Raw genomic sequence first — 16,670 nt, 5'->3', positions numbered from 1 at the left:
AACAAATTCGGCTAATTTCGCTCACCTTTCTTCTAATTCCTATATATATGGAATATAAATAGACATCTCCTATTCACGAAAACAACGAAAATTGTACACTAACGGTTTGATACAGGCCAACACAAACGGATTTAAGTGACCAGCTCCAATCGCGTGAGCACTCGAATGAGCGGGTGACGCATGCGTAAATGCTGCTCTCGTAACCCCCTCATTTTTCCTGATTTTGGAACTTTACTCGTTTATATCTCTGCTTTCCGACAGTGTTTTTTTTTTTCATTTTTTGCGTGTTAGCTTAGATTAAGTTAAAGCGTTTGTCTTTCAAATTTTAAAAAAAATTCTTTAAGTGAAAAAACAAAGATTAGACACATTTCAAAAAAAGTGATTTTTCTGAAAAACTGACCGACAAATTTGTCGAATGTTAAATATTTTAGTGATTATTTCTAACATTAGCTGGCGACGCTGAATGGGAAGATTTCACCGTCCCGTTTTTTTCAAAAAAGACAATATATCTTGATTTTAAGGCTCAAAGAAATGCCTTATATAGTTGCCATGGTAACGTCATTTTGGAGGAAAAAGTGATGTGAGAAATCTATGATGGGTACTTAATACCCTTGCCAGATTTCGTCTTAATATGATTACCCTAACTGTACCTAAGCACAGAATATGTTTATTTGTTTGAAAAAAGGAGAAACTATTTCGAGCCTCCTTTAAATGTAATGGTCAAAGCTACCATCACAAAAGTAAAGGAGATTACTTTTATTTTATGGGTTCTCGCAAAAATGTGAAATGAGGAAAAATAATCGTGCTAGACCTGCTAACATGTGGCAAGTTTCTTGGACGTCATCTGCAAAACACAGCTATTTGATTGGATAAAAAAATGACCTTAAGATCTGCGATGGACATGCCAACGAAAACGCCATTCAAAATTGCGGGATCGTGTTTTTCAAACTTTTTCGGGATTGTTCCGCTTCATTCAACCTCTACGAGGAAACCGAACTACTCGCTAACTGAAGTAGGAGAATGGGAGTCCAAAATAAGGGAGAAAATCCAACGTTGCCGTTTTGTGCTAATACTTGGGACCAGGATTTGAAATTTAGTCACTTGTATGAAAAGCAGTTCAGTTACACGAGATAATGCAAAAATTTGTTTGATATAAGCTGCCTGTCCACAAAACCCTAAATTTGGCCATCGCACGTTCTCGGTTTGCACGGGACGGAAAAGAAATAAAATTGTGGATAGTCCTGTAAAACACTTCTCAGTTCGGGCGAACCGACTATCATTTCGGGCAGCAAATTGGCTATCGCGCGAAACAACCGCAATTCGTTCGTGGGATTTCTTTTCCTCGAGTAACCATCGAAAACGAGATAGGCTGCAAGAAATGTTTCCCGACGAGAAACTTTTTTCGAAAAGAACGTTCAACTCTTGTCTCGACAAAGTTGCGACACAAGTCGCACGAAAAAGTCAACGACGACGGCAACGAGAACATCATCTCAAAATATAAATTCGCGATATTGTAAGGCGGCGAAATACGAGATACAAAAACCCTCAACTTGGCGCGTAACATTGTTTCGTTGCAAGTTTGGGCCGATGTCTCCCGTTTTTCACCTTGCATGATCAACTTGTCGCGCAACAAAAACATTTGTTGCGGGTTGAAGAAAGTTATTGCGAAAAGTAGAGCGCGGGTCTACTCTGAGCAACAAATTTTGGCTTTGTCGCTCGTTTTTCATCAAGCTCACAACTTGCTGCGCAACAAATGTGCTTGTGTACTAGCAAATCAACCAATCAGCGCCCTGCATTTCTTCAACCCGCAACAAATGTTTCTGTTGCGGGTCAAGTTGATCACGCAAGGTGAAAAACGCGAAACACCGGCAAATCGACCAAAACTTCCAACGAAACAATGTTGCGCGACAAGGTGAGGGTTTTTGTATCTCGTCTTTCGCCGCCTTTAGTGACTATTTCACCTTTTAACATGACATGGGTGTGGTAGTTCCTCAAAAATGACACTGGTCGGAACGGCGCTTAATTCAGGGGAGAAAATGAAAATTTTTCCTCAAGTGTTGACGATCTTCATAAAACCTCAAATTTTGCAATGTCACGTTGTTGTTTTTCAGACGACAGCAACGAAATGGACATAAGTGAAAAACGCACGTGCAGGGCGTGCAAAGCTTTTGTTTTTACCCACTAAATATGAAAATTTGTGACGTTCTTGTTGCCGTAACCGTTGATGTTTGCTAAAGTTCCCTATTTGCCAGTTCGGAGTTTCAAGAACAAGCATATAATTGTTATGGTAATAGCTGTAAAAAAATGCCATTATATATTCTTGCTTGCTTTTATCCCGACGCTCGCACGTTTTTTTTGAAACGCTGAATTCGCTTAATGAGTGAGTGTAACAGCGTCTTAAAAGGGGCTGTGTCTCACATTTAGTCAGATTCAACGACTGGGAAATGGCACCCACCTCAAGCAAAATGTAAAAATAACTACTTAAAACATTGAAGGAAGGTTTTATCACCTGAAAACAGCAAATACAACAGGAAGCAAGGATGGGCAAAAGTAAAGAAGCTGAAAATGGATTGGAATCGGAGTTTTTCAAAGTTCATCGCTATTGTTTCAATGTAACTTGAATTATCTATGCTCCGCAGACATTTTTTTAGCTGTAATACTTAAAAGTAATTTCTGGGTTAACGCGAAGTTGCACGGCGAGCACTGAGGGGCGGTTTATTTAAAATTGGTAAACTACACAAAATCGACTGCACCCTCGTGACACAGCCCCTACCATTAAGCTCCCGGATATCTATTACGGCAAAAAAGTGTATTTACACGGCAGAAGAGGTTTATCAGATCCGTTTCACTTTGTCCGCTCCAATTTTTACTTTACCAAAATGCATCAAAAGTCCGCAATTCCAAAGAATATGACACGCATCCGCAAAAGCTGATCTAGGGTTACTTTTTCTTTTTGAGGTCCTCAAAGCGTCGCGTGAGGTCATCGAAATCCACATCTTCGCCCCCAGCACTGTTTCCTCCTGGTACACTGTCCGGTAAATTTGGCAGATCTGTGGGTACCGCGGGGAGATCTGGAAAACTGGGTCCCGAAGATGGGCGTGGCGGAGGTGCACTCGGAGGTAGGGGTTTCTGGAGGGGACCTGGCCCAAAAAAAGAACCCCGGATTTATCCTGACAACTATTCAAAGCCTTTTAAGGTGGCCCAGACCGGTTTCAACACTTTGAAAAGCCAACCTCTTTAGAAGGATTGGCACTACACACTGTATCACGTAACAGCAATGTTATGGTACCATATGAAATACCGATTATTTCCAAACAAGATTCCATCATTATGGTGACGTAATCTGTTACCTTGGCAGCGGAAAAAACCCAGCAAAAACGGCCTTTATTTTTCCTTCAGTTGCTCATATCTCAAAAACAAACTCGGTGACCCCAATTTTTTATTGCTGGAAAGAGATCAGAAGGCTAAAATGAAACTTTCTGCAAAGTTAAAAAAATTTCTGTACTAAAGAATGAGAGCCACTTTTAAAAAAATCACAGATTTAAGGTGGCTCTGATTCTGCTGTACAGAATTTATTTTTGAGACATCAGCAACAAAAGGCAAAATAAAGGGTTTTATTACATGGCTTTCCCATTACCATGGCGACTTATCACATCACTATAATGACCACATCTTGTTCAGCGATAATTGGCGTTTCTTATGGTACCATAACATTGCTAATACGTGACACAGCATTGTAGCGCAAAACCTACGAAGAAACGTTACTTGAAAGTGTTGGAACTGGTTTGCTCCACCTTAATAGAGACAAACACTAATAATAACAATAAGGATAATTAAGACGTGCCAAAAACTATAAATATTTTATAAAGGCGCTATAAGTACAATTAAACATGACAAAGACCTAAATGTACAAAAGCAAAAAAACAAAAACAAAATTTAAATTATTTATTTAAAAACTAGTATTTAAAAAAAATTATAATCTATTATTTAAAAAATATATATCCCTAATATCATAATAAAAGACTTATTTTATTAGTGATTTTAACCAAACACCATTGCAAAAAGGAAAGTTTCAAGCTCTTTTTAAAATTTCTCTAAGTTAGTTTGTTTCCGGTGACTTGGGGATAGTCGGAACAAATCCGAGTGCTTCTTCTCAGGAGTCGAACCCATAACCTTCTGATCCCTAGTTCACAAGCTCAACTCGCCAATAAACTAGGCTTGTTTAACAAATGAGAATAATGATGATACCTAAGAAAAAAGCCGCCAGTCTTTCCTGGAGTGCAAAAGGTGAGTAACCGGCTATTGTCATTGTAAAAATTGATTTTAATCTTAGGTTTGAAAGAATTTGTGTTCGTTGTTAATGGCAAGCAATTGTCAGGCTAAATGGATCACTCTGATTGGCTTGTTTTCGGTTGGGATTTTACAGTACGGACCATTAGCATGGAAACGGTCCGTTTCTGTAGTTTTTCTCTCTCTCCCGGGAAATTCAAGTTGAGGAAATATGAAAAGTTTTAAGTTCTTTTTCATGACAACAGTTCACAAAAATCACTGATGGAAGACGAAGATTATGAACATTCACCAAGTGGAGGAAAAGTGTCGGATCACTCAAAACAACTTACTAACCTCACTTGATCGGGACCTTACCAGGGAATATTGGCCCTCCGTTGTCTTTGAACAGACCTCACTGTGCTCGCTTCGTACTGTCATGAACTTGGACCAATATTCCCCAGCACGGCCCTCACGCTTGGTTAGTCGGCTGTCAGTGCCTATTGAAACCTCTGTTGCATGAAATAATTATCAGTAGTATAAGATAGAACATCACCTGTTGGTGGTGGCCCAGCATTATGGCTGTTCATTGGTCCAGGGTAGGGAGGTAAGGACGCAGGAGGATTTGGGTTGGTATACATCGGATTGCTTTGCTGAGAGGAAATGAAAAAAATTTACTTACTAGAAAGTATACATGTATAGGGAAGAATAATATATATAATTGAAAATTAATTTAATATAATTAAATTAACAAATTAAACAATTATTATAATTATTAAAATATATATATAGTGTGAAAATTTGTTCCACTCTCTTTGTTTCTTTCCATCCAGGTGTAAGAATGGGTGCCAACGAGATAACAAAGGGGGTAGACTGTGCAAGTAGCAATATTATACTTGATAAGTGTCAGCCTGTTACATGTACAACCATTGTTCATAAACTCAGAGGGACATTAAAAAACTGAAACTAGAGTAGGCCACCAGGCTCCCTGAGGTGTAGTCCAGCTACTTGTAAATTTTGCCAGCCTTTGCATAGGCTCGATTGACCAGCCGTTTTGTGCACCTGTGTTCCTCCACGAACACCACGGCTGGATCACTGGTCCAGCCAATTGCATTTTCCACCAATCAGAAAGTTGCCTGCCTGCCAAGTACTACAGTGCTACAGTGTATGTCATGGACAAACGACGTGGATCAGTGATCCAGCTGTTCATTGGGAGGAGGATGTTCACCACATTCCCAAAACGGCTGGAAATCGAGCCTAGCCTTTGCAGTGATGTTTCAAAAAGGCTTATGGTGTGTGATAGACCCATGCAAGTTGAAAACAGCCACAATGTGACTTTGCCAAGAGATGAAAATAATATTGTACTGAGCATTCACTGGCAGATACAAATGAAGATGGGCAGAATGGGATAATTATGATCCTAGAGAATACCAAGTCCAAATATCAGAAGTCTACAGTAATTCTCTCAACTGTTCTCCATACATTTGCTTTGGCACTAGTAAGGAGAAGCCATTTACAAATCAGGAAATTTTATCTCACCAGTAAGTGATAATTTCCTTCATTAATCTCACCGGGACCCCACCAGCATGCTTGGTTTTCTCAATCTGACTATAATCACACCCCCAGCAATAGACTTATGTATTAAGCTTGTCTTGAAATGAAACACTTACATGTGTTGGGCGGAAACTCAAATCTGTATAATGCCCAGGATCTGGTGGCATGGCCGGCATACTAGAAGGTGGATATCCTGATTCAAAGGCTTCAAAGCCAATTTTACCTCCTCCTCCACCGCCGCCACCACCAATACCTCCACCCTTGCCAGAACTGTTCCCTCCATGTGGTATGTTGGCATCATCGTAGACTGGCATTTCATCATCCTAGAAAAAATATTAACAATAGCGATGCACTCTCTTTGATTTTTACCAATACCCCATTCAACAAACCATGCACTGGTGGCTCAGTTGGTTGAGCCATTCAGGAGCTTGTGCGTTTCACTCCGGTCGGACCAATACTCGGGGTATTAAAATAACTGAGGAGAAAGTGCTGGCTTTATAATAAAAATAATTATTGTCATGCTAATCACTGTTGAAAGTACAGCAACAACGCAGCTCGACAAGGTCGAACCGAAAGCATACTGTGGCGCCTCTGGCTGTTGCTTTATGGTCCAAGTGTGACCTTGGAGCAGCTTACAGCCAGCTGGAATAAGCTGTATGCTGGTTTTTGCTGAGGGGGGAAAACCAGAGGATCCAAGGAAAAACCCTTGGCGCATAGTAGAAAACCAACACAAACTCAACCCACTTAAGGCATCGGGTCCAGGAACCGAACCAGGGTCACATTAGTGGGATATGAGTGCTCTCTGCAACTGGTTAAACTTTCAAGTTTTCTCGGACAAGGACTAGCCAGACCTACATGTACAATCAGGGTCTTAAAATAGCTGAGAAGACAGTGCTGCCTTTGGGATTACATCTGCAAATGGTAAGACTTTCAAGTCTTCTAGGATAAAGATTGTGAGAGCCTGTCTCACAATCCCAGTTCATAAAATTCTGAAGGACATTAAAGATCTCACACAGAAGTCTGGACTGATCAAGGACCACAAGTTTATCAGCCGATGGCTATTAAGTGCAACCTTCATAAAATAATAAAGACTTCACATGAATGAAAGAATGAATGAAGAAAACGGTTTATGAACAAACAATACAATTATTTACTGGATACCTACTCCTAAAACAGCAGGATCAGGTCTGAACGCCACATTATGACTTCGTGCAATTTCTACCAAGTAATTCTCCACTAATGATTTTGGTGGTGGGTTGGGGCTCAGCTTTAGAATCAGCTGTCAGAGGTAAAGAAAAAATACGTTACAACAAATTTATATCATGTCTTTTTTGAATAATACTAAGTTATGTACTGCCTGAAAGTATTGACCTTTTTCCAGTGCTAACTGAAAGTATTGACCTCTTTTCATCATCGCAGCCAATCACCTCCTTTAGAAATTCCCTCAGTAATTGTGTGGCAAGACGCTTAATATACAGTCAGACCCCAAAGTTACCACAGGAAAGCATACAGCTGGTAAAATCTCAGTAACTGAAATACCACAGTTTGAATGGGGTTTTCAAATATGATAATTTATAATAGTAAGGAATGAAACCATCATAATTAAAACTGGTTTTGGAGGAAATTTTCCAAGTGTATTGTCACCACACATTAGTGACCTACTTCCTAATTTTGGCAATTTCCTTGTAAACAAATAATCTATGGTCTTATACTAGACCATAGTCCTTTCAATTGATACAAAAATAGATCAGTGTAGGAGGTACAGTATCTTCACCATTGACAACCTCCTTAGAGTGAAATGGACTTACTCTCTGATTTGCAGTTTCATTGGAATTGACGCTGGCTTCGTGAGCAAATTTCTTGCCATACTTTAAGCCAAGCTGTTCAGCAACCTGTTTCAAAGAACAAAACAACACTTGGCATTCCTGTGATTGTGACATCAACACAAGACATAAAAACCAGTTCCACCACTTTAAGTAACTGTGCCATTTAGAAGGATGGACTCCACAACACTAATAACCACCTAACAGCTATGTTATGTTACCACGCGAAACAACTTACATTGTACAATAATTGCTTACCAAAATGAACTCAATATTGTGGCACAATACATGTAAGTTACCACAGCAACAGGAGAGCCGTCCAAAAAAAACCCTATATTTTGTTTTTAAATGGTTATTAACTGTCTCGGAAACAAACTGGGTGCAATCACAATTTTTCTTAATAGAAAGTGGTTAGAAGGTAGGCTAAGATGAAACTTTGTATGTAAAATACAAAGTTGTGAGAATTTGCTGCAGCCAATTCACAGCAACAGTACCTCTGTCATTGGAAAAGTTGTGACCCTTCACGCAAAAACGTACATTACTCTCAACCAAGTTTCATACAGATCATCAAGGCGTGCGAACAAGTGGCATTAAATTACAGCTATCATTGAGTGATGTTACAGTGTATGAAAGGTTTCCCAGGTCAATTCATAGAGTGCTTACAATCCTCAATTCCTGGACATCTGACTGAAGACGGGGTGCCACCCAGATAAGGCTTGTAACAGCTTCAATCATTCCTTCATCACAGTACCTAATCAAAGTAAAAACGAAAAGCTGCCTTTGTATTGTACAGTACTTTAATCTATTTATAAAATTAATCAGAATGTTTCACTCACTGCTGTGTTTCAATCAAACCAAATCTGGCCAACAGTAGGTCACAATACAATTCTAACATCTCCATGGCTTCAACAAGGTAGTCCTCGCGGATAATATGCTCAACCTAATCACAAAACAACAAGATGTTTCACCAGGGACAGCCACAATGGCAACGGCACATGAAAATATTAAAGAATAATAATAATAATACCAGACAGAAAGACACACAGCATTTTCTTCAGATTCAGAGATTTTATTGGTAATTATTGTTTCAATATTAAGTTAATATTTCTAGCTAACACTTAATTATATTTTCATCTATTTTCAGTGAAACTTGACTATTGTTTCCCTCTTCTTTTGGTAGTGTTGTTGCCTTGAACAGTCGTTTGTAAGGTTGAGGTAGCAGTTGGCAGACTAGGCTCAGAGAAATTAATTATTTTTGCTAGTTACAGTTGTACTTGAAGACAAAACAGCTTTTCAATTCAGAGTGGGTTACAGTTAACGTTGGTAGCCTTTGATTTACGCATAGAACTTACCCTAATTCTGGCACGCTCTTCTTTCCCATTATTGACATAGTCAGCGATTTCTTTCCTTGCTTTCTGTGCTAATTCAGCTGTGTACAAGACCAGTGTTGAGATGGCGGTTAAGATTACATTATGCATGCAAAAAATAATCATTATACATGTGACGCTTAGAGCAAATCCTTTCCCTTCCAAACTGCGACATTTTAGTAAGACCATACTTCTCTTCCACCTAATTTACAGTGAGGTTCAAGACGCTTGGAAAGACAGAACAGCAATAATTATTACGAAATTTGAAGTACAGCAATATGTTGTACTCACTTTTTTTTTTCTCCAACAACTTGAGTCGGTTAATGGCCAACTTCAAATTGACCTTAAGTTTCTGCTTGTTAAATCCTGAACCGAGCATGTTGAGGGAATAAAGTTAAAATTACAACAAGCACGCTTCAAATCGAATAAAAACTAAACGAAACAACTTTGATCACATCTAAATATACCAACCCATTCTCACGCACTCATTCCGCCATGTTCAAATACGTAATGTTTCTGTTTTTAGCAGTGAAGGGGGATTTGACTTTCTACTCCCTAGAGAGGAGAAGACTTTTCTTCGCTAGGGGAGATATGCTCTAATGTAAAATCTGGGATTTAAATCAGTGCTAAAAGACACTCAAGTTGGAGATTAGATTCCCTGAAGAAAGACAAAAAAGAGAAAGGGAAGAAAAGAAAAAGAGAGAGAAGACTAGAAATAATCAAGCGAAGCCTTCTTCCTTGTTTACTAGCCCACCTTTGGAGGAATAAGATTTTGAGACGTCACATCGAGGCAGTATGCTGTCATATTTTTAGGGGAGGGGTACAGGAGGAGTTAGAGTGTCTTCAACTTTTAGGGGAGTGGCGGGGAGTGGTAATATTCAGTGCTAAAGAGGTTTGGTTGGTAACTACTTGGTGTAGGCACTCATATAGTGGTCCGGTGTAGTTACTCATATAGTAGTAATTCTCTCTTCGTTGGCAAATAACAAATGTCATCTGACCTCAGACAATCATGAAGAGAATAACCAACAGAGCTATCCCTTTGCCGGGAAAATGAATGATGAATTTGTGGGAGAGTGGTGTCTAATTCGATTAACCGTTCATGTTGTAAACAAACGTTGCCTAGAAACGAAAGCACCGAGTTGTCGGCCATTTTAAAGATCGCCGAGGAGTTAATTCTTGCAAACGTTTTTTGAAGAAAATGCCCCCGAAAAAGGGCAAGAAAGGTAAAGCAAGCGGAAAAGCCAAGAAAGGAGGGTAGGTGTTATGTTAAAGGAGTGAATTATTGTGAATTAATCGTTGATGTTCTTCGTTAACACCTAAACTTTTTTTTAGACAAAAGTCAATAAGCTAAAAGTACATAAGTTTAAATAAAAGCTGATTATATACATATCTCCGCTAGCTAAGGTTAGTTTGTGTGACTATTGGAGACGGTTCTTATTACCACACTGCCTTTATCCTCTTCGAGCCGAAGTTGTTTAACATGGTAACTTTTAAAATAATTTCAGCACAGAACTCGTTGTACATGTAGACTGCAAAGTTTAATATGCACCCATCAATGTTAAGCCCGGGGGAGGGTCGGGCTAACGATGGGAGTTTTATAATAGTGAGGTCTGTCCCCAGGGTAGGGATTTCGATCGTGGGTGATGTCCCCATGGTAACGATTTTGATTATACGAAGGACATTTGACCATCTTCACTTGCCGCTAGGTGAGGATTTTGATCAATTGTTTTGTCCCGGGGGGGGGCGGGAATTTGAAATTTTTTTGATGAAAATGTCAAAATCCCCACCACATGCCCGACCCCCCTTCCTCGGGCGTAACATAGATAAGGGCATTTGCATTAAACAGACTCACTCTTCGTTTTCACCCTCAAACCAGCCCTTTTGCTTGAAAAGACGCATTCGTCCAATGCAAAAATGCAGTTGTTTTGCAGTCTAATTTATATGTAGTTCAAAATTTGCCATATTTTGCTCCATTAATTTCCAGTTAAGTCAAGTGTTTTTTAATGCACAGTGACTCGTAAAACTGCAATAACTGGTTATGTTGAAATTCAAAATCTGAGAAATTAGGCACTTTGAGATGCACACATTGTAAAATGAACAAGATGCTCACTTGTGATAAAACCTCCTGATTTGTAATTACATGCAATTGTAGGTTCTCCTCGTTAGCAGCAAAAAATTGTAGAGAAAGAGTGAAGATTAATCATCATTTTGATATTTGATTCATTGGACAGAAAGCTAAAGCGCACAGCTGACGGTTGACAGTCACTCATTAAGGATCTTTAGACCAGACCTGGGTTATAAGTATGGTAACCTGTTATTAAGCCAACAAGTCGTTTTCCTAACGTGAAAGGGTGACAATTTACATGTATTGGCCTGAAGCTGGGTTTTGCACCACAGCGACAATTACACACAGTACTACTACTACTTAACTGGTCATTGTTTAGCAACAACCAAGACTAGAGCAAAACAAGCCAGTAAAATAGTGAAAGTCATAACTCATTTTGTTAACCACTGTTCAGTTCTGCATCAGATTTACGTTCTGAGGATTAGTTGGGGTTTGGGATTAATATCATTTTTGTCCCATTTTTGTCCAGGAAGAAAGGCAAAAAAGAAGGAAAGAAGTCCAAGAAGGAATCTGTTCTGAAAGATGCTATTGCTAATGCCAAGCTATGGGAAACTAAATTGGAGGCGTTGGAAAAATCTCGTCAGGAATACAGGTACTTGCTATTAACTTGTTTGAAAAGTTATGATTAATTGGTCAACTAGAAGGAGAAACATAATACACCATGTGCGACCTTCACTCTACTAGCTTTGGATTGCGAATTTTATAAACTCTACATGTAAATTAACTGTAGACTTAAAATGTTAATGTGCAACATGTGATTGTAGGTCAGTTTGGGGCAGTTACAAAACATACCTCACAGGTCATTGTATTTAATATGTTTACCAAACAACCCCCAGGCTAGCCATTTAGAATTGCTAACATTAGGCCTAAATTAATAACTTTTGTTTAGGTCTAATTAGGCTTAAGGTTAGGTTTAATGAATGTTTAGGATACTATCTGAATTGGTAAACAAACCCTAACCCTAACCTTTGACCTGTGTTTTGTATCTTCCCCAAATTGACCTACATGTACTGGTAGGTTGAAACAACTTGTCATCTAGGTTGAAACAAGTTGACCAAGTTTAAAACAAAATGACCTAGTTTGGTTGCAAATTAACCTAAGGAACAAAATGACCTACATTTTATTTTCAGTATAGTTGAAGTTTCTTTAATTGCGGACTGTTTGTTTACAGGGATAATGCGAAGCGTTTGGTCTACGAGAATGACATGCTACAAATGCAGATGTCAAACACTGAGAGGGATACTCTCGAAGTTATATCTTACTTGAAGACCGAAGATGGTAAAAAGGATGAGCAGGTATGATATTAGCCATGAAGCTTCATGGTTGTCTGACAATGTTATTGATACACTGTAGTGTCAATCATCGGTCATCATCAGCAACCATTATGTGTTTCAAATTAAAAGTAAAAAATATACAATCATGTAGCACTTAAATAATTATAATAATAATGATAATTAAAAATTCTTTGCCGAAGGCGAAGTGATTATCAGTGAATATTCACCGATTATCACTGAGCCTGAGGCGAATAATTGTTTTAATATAAATACACAGGTGATTATTTCAAAAAAGAGGAAAAAAAACATTTCAACACGAAATCATCTTCACTTACAGTGGCAAAATGACTACTGGCAGCCATTTTGTCTGTCACGGTGATTATCGGCTGATAATCCGAGATAGCAAGCCAATGAGAGCACACGATTTTGTATAATCACCTGTGTATTTATACTAATTATTATTATCATTATTATTATCATTATTATTATTATTATCATTATTATTATTATTATTATTAGGCTAAATATAATCAGGCAAAGTTAAAACCAAGCCAATGCAGCGGATTTGCCTGGGATATTTGGGGAGACTCCAGGAAAGTTTGCAGGGGCATTGCCATGTGCTTTGGCTTGAGTTTGCTTTTCACTTGCTTGCTTCCTTTCCATCCCTTCCTCCCATATTTTTTATGTAAGTATATACATTCACACACTGGTTTTTCTCAGTAATGTGTTTACAGGTGCCTCGGAGGTGAACTGTGGCTCAGTTGCCATGGTGACCTTGCTGCTGAGGAAAATGCTACCTCCTCTCTTTCTACTTCTAAAGCACCTACCCTCAAATAAATTTGCGTAGCGTTTTAAATTGTAATAAATATAGTAATATTTATTTTCCTCATTACAAGTGCATATTAAGCATTTTTTAAAATCCTTTGCCATCTTATCCTGGCTGGATCTTAAAACTGCACTAAATCTAACATGTTATAAACAAGCCTCCCAACGTTAATCAATCATGAGTGGTCCCTGGAGTGGATAATTTTAGGAAATATTTTAGCTCTTTAAATCTCTCTCTTTCAATATTGGCATTTGGCAAGAGCTTTTGGGGTAGTAACATCCATTCATCTCTTAGCCTATTAAAAGAAGTGGGAAGATACTGTTTTATGGATTTACACAGTGAGTGATTAACAATAATATCATATATTAACTTAAAGTTTTTATTTTGACCATCGGCATGTAATTTGTCAGGTATCCACACTTCAGCAAACCCTTAAAGAAGTAAAACGAGAAGCAAGAAAAGAACGACAAGCACTTGTAAGTACACGTATGTGCAATGGACCTAGATCAAGTTGTTTTACCGCGCACTGGTGGCTCAGTTGGTTGAACACCGGGCTGCCATACGGGAGGTCGTGAGTTCGACTCTGGCCGGACCAACACTCAGGGTCTTTAAGTAACTGAGGAGAAAGTGAGTGCTGCCTTTGTAATTACATCCGCAAATGGTTAGACTTTCAAGTCTTCTCGGATAAGGATGATAAGCCGGAGGTCCCGTCTCACAAATAACTTCCATGTTCATTAGTTCCCTGTGGGATGTTAAACATGGCATCTGACAGGATGCGGCGATGCGGATCCGCATAATTCACTGAAATCCGCATCTTCCGCATAATTCCGATATTTTCCACAAAAAACAGAAGAAAAACCTGATATTAGTGATAAAGCAGCTCCTTAACATCCTCAAAAACATAAAAGCCGAAGAAATTGACTGTTTTGAAACGCTTATTTTCCTGAACATTGAAGAAAACACACCATTTCGTTCGCAAGATGAAAGTTCGTAAGAAAGATCGTAAGCAGTTTCCGCGCATCTTTTCGCCAATGAGCCTGGACACTAGTTTTTGTTCCTACAAATGCTTTCCATTGGACGAGAAACAGTTACACTTCAGCAAATGACGTGACTTATAAGAAACTAAGTCAATGATCGAGGGAATGGATCGCGCTCCAAAGGTGTTACAATTTTGCTCCATTATCTCCAAATTGAAACAAAATTCATGACGAGAAACAAAATAATTTTTTATCGCTTTATTTATTTTACCAAAAGTTGCTGCAAAATCCCAACTGCTAACCCTTTTATTTCAACGGTGAAAGCTGGTCACAAATTAGTGACTCCTAAGGGCAAAAATTCAGTCACAAATGCGATTGTATTGGTTGCAATTTCGATTACGGATTTACCGTAAGCATGTAAATACATTGGACGGGCCTAATTATTAGTTTTATAACTTGTTTAAATTTCCGCATAATCCGATGTAATTTCCGCATAATCAACGCATGTTTCCTCATAATATGGCCAAAAATTTCTGCGTAATCTTTAATTTTTTTCCGCATCCTATCAGAAGCCATGGTTAAAGAACCCACACACTATTCGAGAAGAGTAGGGGATGAAGTTCCTGGTGTTGTGGCTGTCCTCTGTGTGTATATGGGTGGTTGGGTATAGCAGGTCCACATCAGCTGAATATATAGCTGCCAAAACTTCAACCTGCTCAAACAAAAAATAAATAACAAATAACAAAAAAATAACATTTTCCCCATTATAATATCACTTTCAATTGACAAAGTCTTTTTTTTTTGTTCACATTTGCTTTTCCCCTAGGTGGATGAATATTCACAGCAGATTCACCAACTCAAAGAATCCCTAGCGGAAAAGACAAATGAGGTGATTACAATAAATTATGTACCTACATGTTGTAGTATGGAACAGCTCACACAAGTCTTCAATTTGTTGTCTTCTGTGTAATACTAGTGAGCTTAAGCAAGGACAACGACAACGACAACGACGGCTAGGAGAATGCCACAAATCAATAGGTTTAATTAGCAAAAACAATAGCTCTGCACACCTCCACCCCCCCCCCCCCCACATGTGTAATATTACAACTCAAGGCAGTACCGAAAAATTGACTCACTGTTGTGTATTCTAATAAATTGATGTTTTTTGGCAAGTGTTTGCTAGTCTTCTTTAGTGTTATTCTGATGGGTTCTTTCTCATTTGTAAGTCTAAGATGAAGAATTGCATTAAATTATGCCCCTTCTAGCATATTGTTAGGGCTAAAATAGGGAATCTTCCTTTATATAAACCGCCTCTGACTAGGAGTTAATTTTGTTCCGTGTTTTCCACACTGTTTTTGGAATGGAAAGTGGGTTATGGTGGATCCAGTTTTACTATTAATTAAAAATGTACTACCGGTAAACAAAATTTTAGTGTGTGATTGATGGTTCTTTACCGGCATTCCAGGTTAAACTAATGCAATCTGAGCTGAAACTTGTCAAGGAATTCAGAAGAAAAAGAGCACAAATGCAACGGGAACTAGATGAGGTAATGCAAAGTTGCGAAAATTAAAGAGCGGTCTGCCTGCAAATCACCATAATTTATATATTAATGTTCTGAGTCAATTTTTGCTTCACTATCATTTTGTTAGCGCATGGTACAGTATACAGTATGTTCTTCATTTTTCACCTCCTACTCGTAAAACATTTTGTGATCTACTGAAAAACCTAATAACACCAATGTTTATGATACTTTGACAAACAGTCCAATGGTCATAAGTGAGACAGCCTGTACGTTGCTAAAAAATATAAATTGTTTAGCAATGTACTAGGGAACTGTAAGCGGTACTTAAGTGGGTCCAAGGGTCAGCTAGGTGACCTCCCACCTGTTTGCGCTCTTCCCTCAGGCTCAAAACAGAGTTCCCATAAAATAATATTATTGGGAAAATCAAATAATATGTAGTGTTTGTTGTGACCTGAATGACTACTGTATGTTTCCATTGGTTTTTTTTTCTTGGATGGGTCCATGAATTATGAATGAACTTTAACACCAGTTTCATTTTCATTGCAGATAAAGGAAACCATGTACACGACGGAAAAATACCACAAAGACACTTTGCAGCAGATGGAACATAAGTTTTTCGAAGAAAAGGTATTAGCGACTTCCCTAATCAATTAAGGGCTGGTAATAATCCTGGAAGACTCTGAGGTCCACCCTTTGTTTTTGTAAAAAGAAAAGACATCACATTCTTGTCAATTATTTAAAGCCCCTAATGTTGGTCAAAGGGTTGTCCAATAGGGAGTTTTCACATTATGTCATTGCCACCATGTTGGTGGACGAGAACAAAATATCCCTCTCATTAGGTCCTTTAATTCGACGACCAGAAATTATACATTGCAACATTGTCATCTGTTGAGATTGGTTGCAAACCGCCAATGAGGAGGCAGTGTGGCCCAGTGG

At 38.5% G+C, this 16,670-nt stretch overlaps 2 protein-coding genes across 3 annotated transcripts in view; one reads left to right on the top strand and one right to left on the bottom strand.

The window, feature by feature from the left end:
- Positions 1-2,485: 2,485 nt before the first annotated feature.
- LOC137985635 (IST1 homolog) lies at positions 2,486-9,529 on the bottom strand. 2 transcript variants are annotated; one of them, XM_068833272.1, is made up of 10 exons: positions 9,482-9,529; positions 9,302-9,376; positions 8,996-9,072; positions 8,480-8,583; positions 8,307-8,394; positions 7,629-7,712; positions 6,986-7,099; positions 5,937-6,143; positions 4,823-4,919; positions 2,486-3,140 (listed from the first exon to the last, which is right to left on the bottom strand). In XM_068833272.1, the coding sequence occupies exons 1-10, from the start codon at positions 9,483-9,485 to the stop codon at positions 2,941-2,943; spliced, it is 1,050 nt and encodes a 349-aa protein (XP_068689373.1). In that variant the 5' UTR covers positions 9,486-9,529; the 3' UTR covers positions 2,486-2,940. The 2 variants fall into 2 exon arrangements, with proteins under 2 accessions (XP_068689373.1, XP_068689372.1); XM_068833271.1 differs by lacking the exon at positions 9,482-9,529 and having other exon boundaries at positions 2,697-3,140; positions 9,302-9,389.
- Positions 9,530-9,926: 397 nt separating this feature from the next.
- LOC137985634 (basal body-orientation factor 1-like) overlaps positions 9,927-16,670 on the top strand; it is an 18,292-nt gene continuing 11,548 nt past the window's right edge. Inside the window, exons 1-7 of the mRNA XM_068833269.1 lie at positions 9,927-10,264; positions 11,605-11,727; positions 12,307-12,430; positions 13,646-13,711; positions 15,039-15,101; positions 15,678-15,758; positions 16,281-16,361. Coding sequence (XP_068689370.1) covers positions 10,209-10,264; positions 11,605-11,727; positions 12,307-12,430; positions 13,646-13,711; positions 15,039-15,101; positions 15,678-15,758; positions 16,281-16,361 — 594 coding nt within the window. The 5' untranslated portion in view covers positions 9,927-10,208. The remainder of the gene's footprint in view (positions 10,265-11,604; positions 11,728-12,306; positions 12,431-13,645; positions 13,712-15,038; positions 15,102-15,677; positions 15,759-16,280; positions 16,362-16,670) is intronic.

This window comes from Montipora foliosa, chromosome 14, assembly GCF_036669935.1.
Source record: "Montipora foliosa isolate CH-2021 chromosome 14, ASM3666993v2, whole genome shotgun sequence".
Classification (NCBI taxonomy): Eukaryota; Metazoa; Cnidaria; class Anthozoa; order Scleractinia; family Acroporidae; genus Montipora; species Montipora foliosa.
This window is presented reverse-complemented; position numbering and strand designations above follow the sequence as displayed.

Bases quoted from the DNA above. Each gene is read 5' to 3' on its own strand.
- LOC137985635 (XM_068833271.1), bottom strand. From the start codon at position 9,389: ATGCTCGGTTCAGGATTTAACAAGCAGAAACTTAAGGTCAATTTGAAG. The intron at 7,100-7,628 runs GTAAGTCCATTT...TACCTCTGACAG, and splicing joins ATGAAACTGCAAATCAGAGA to CTGATTCTAAAGCTGAGCCC. The intron at 6,144-6,985 runs GTAGGTATCCAG...TATTTTTTCTAG, and splicing joins CTGATCCTGCTGTTTTAGGA to GATGATGAAATGCCAGTCTA.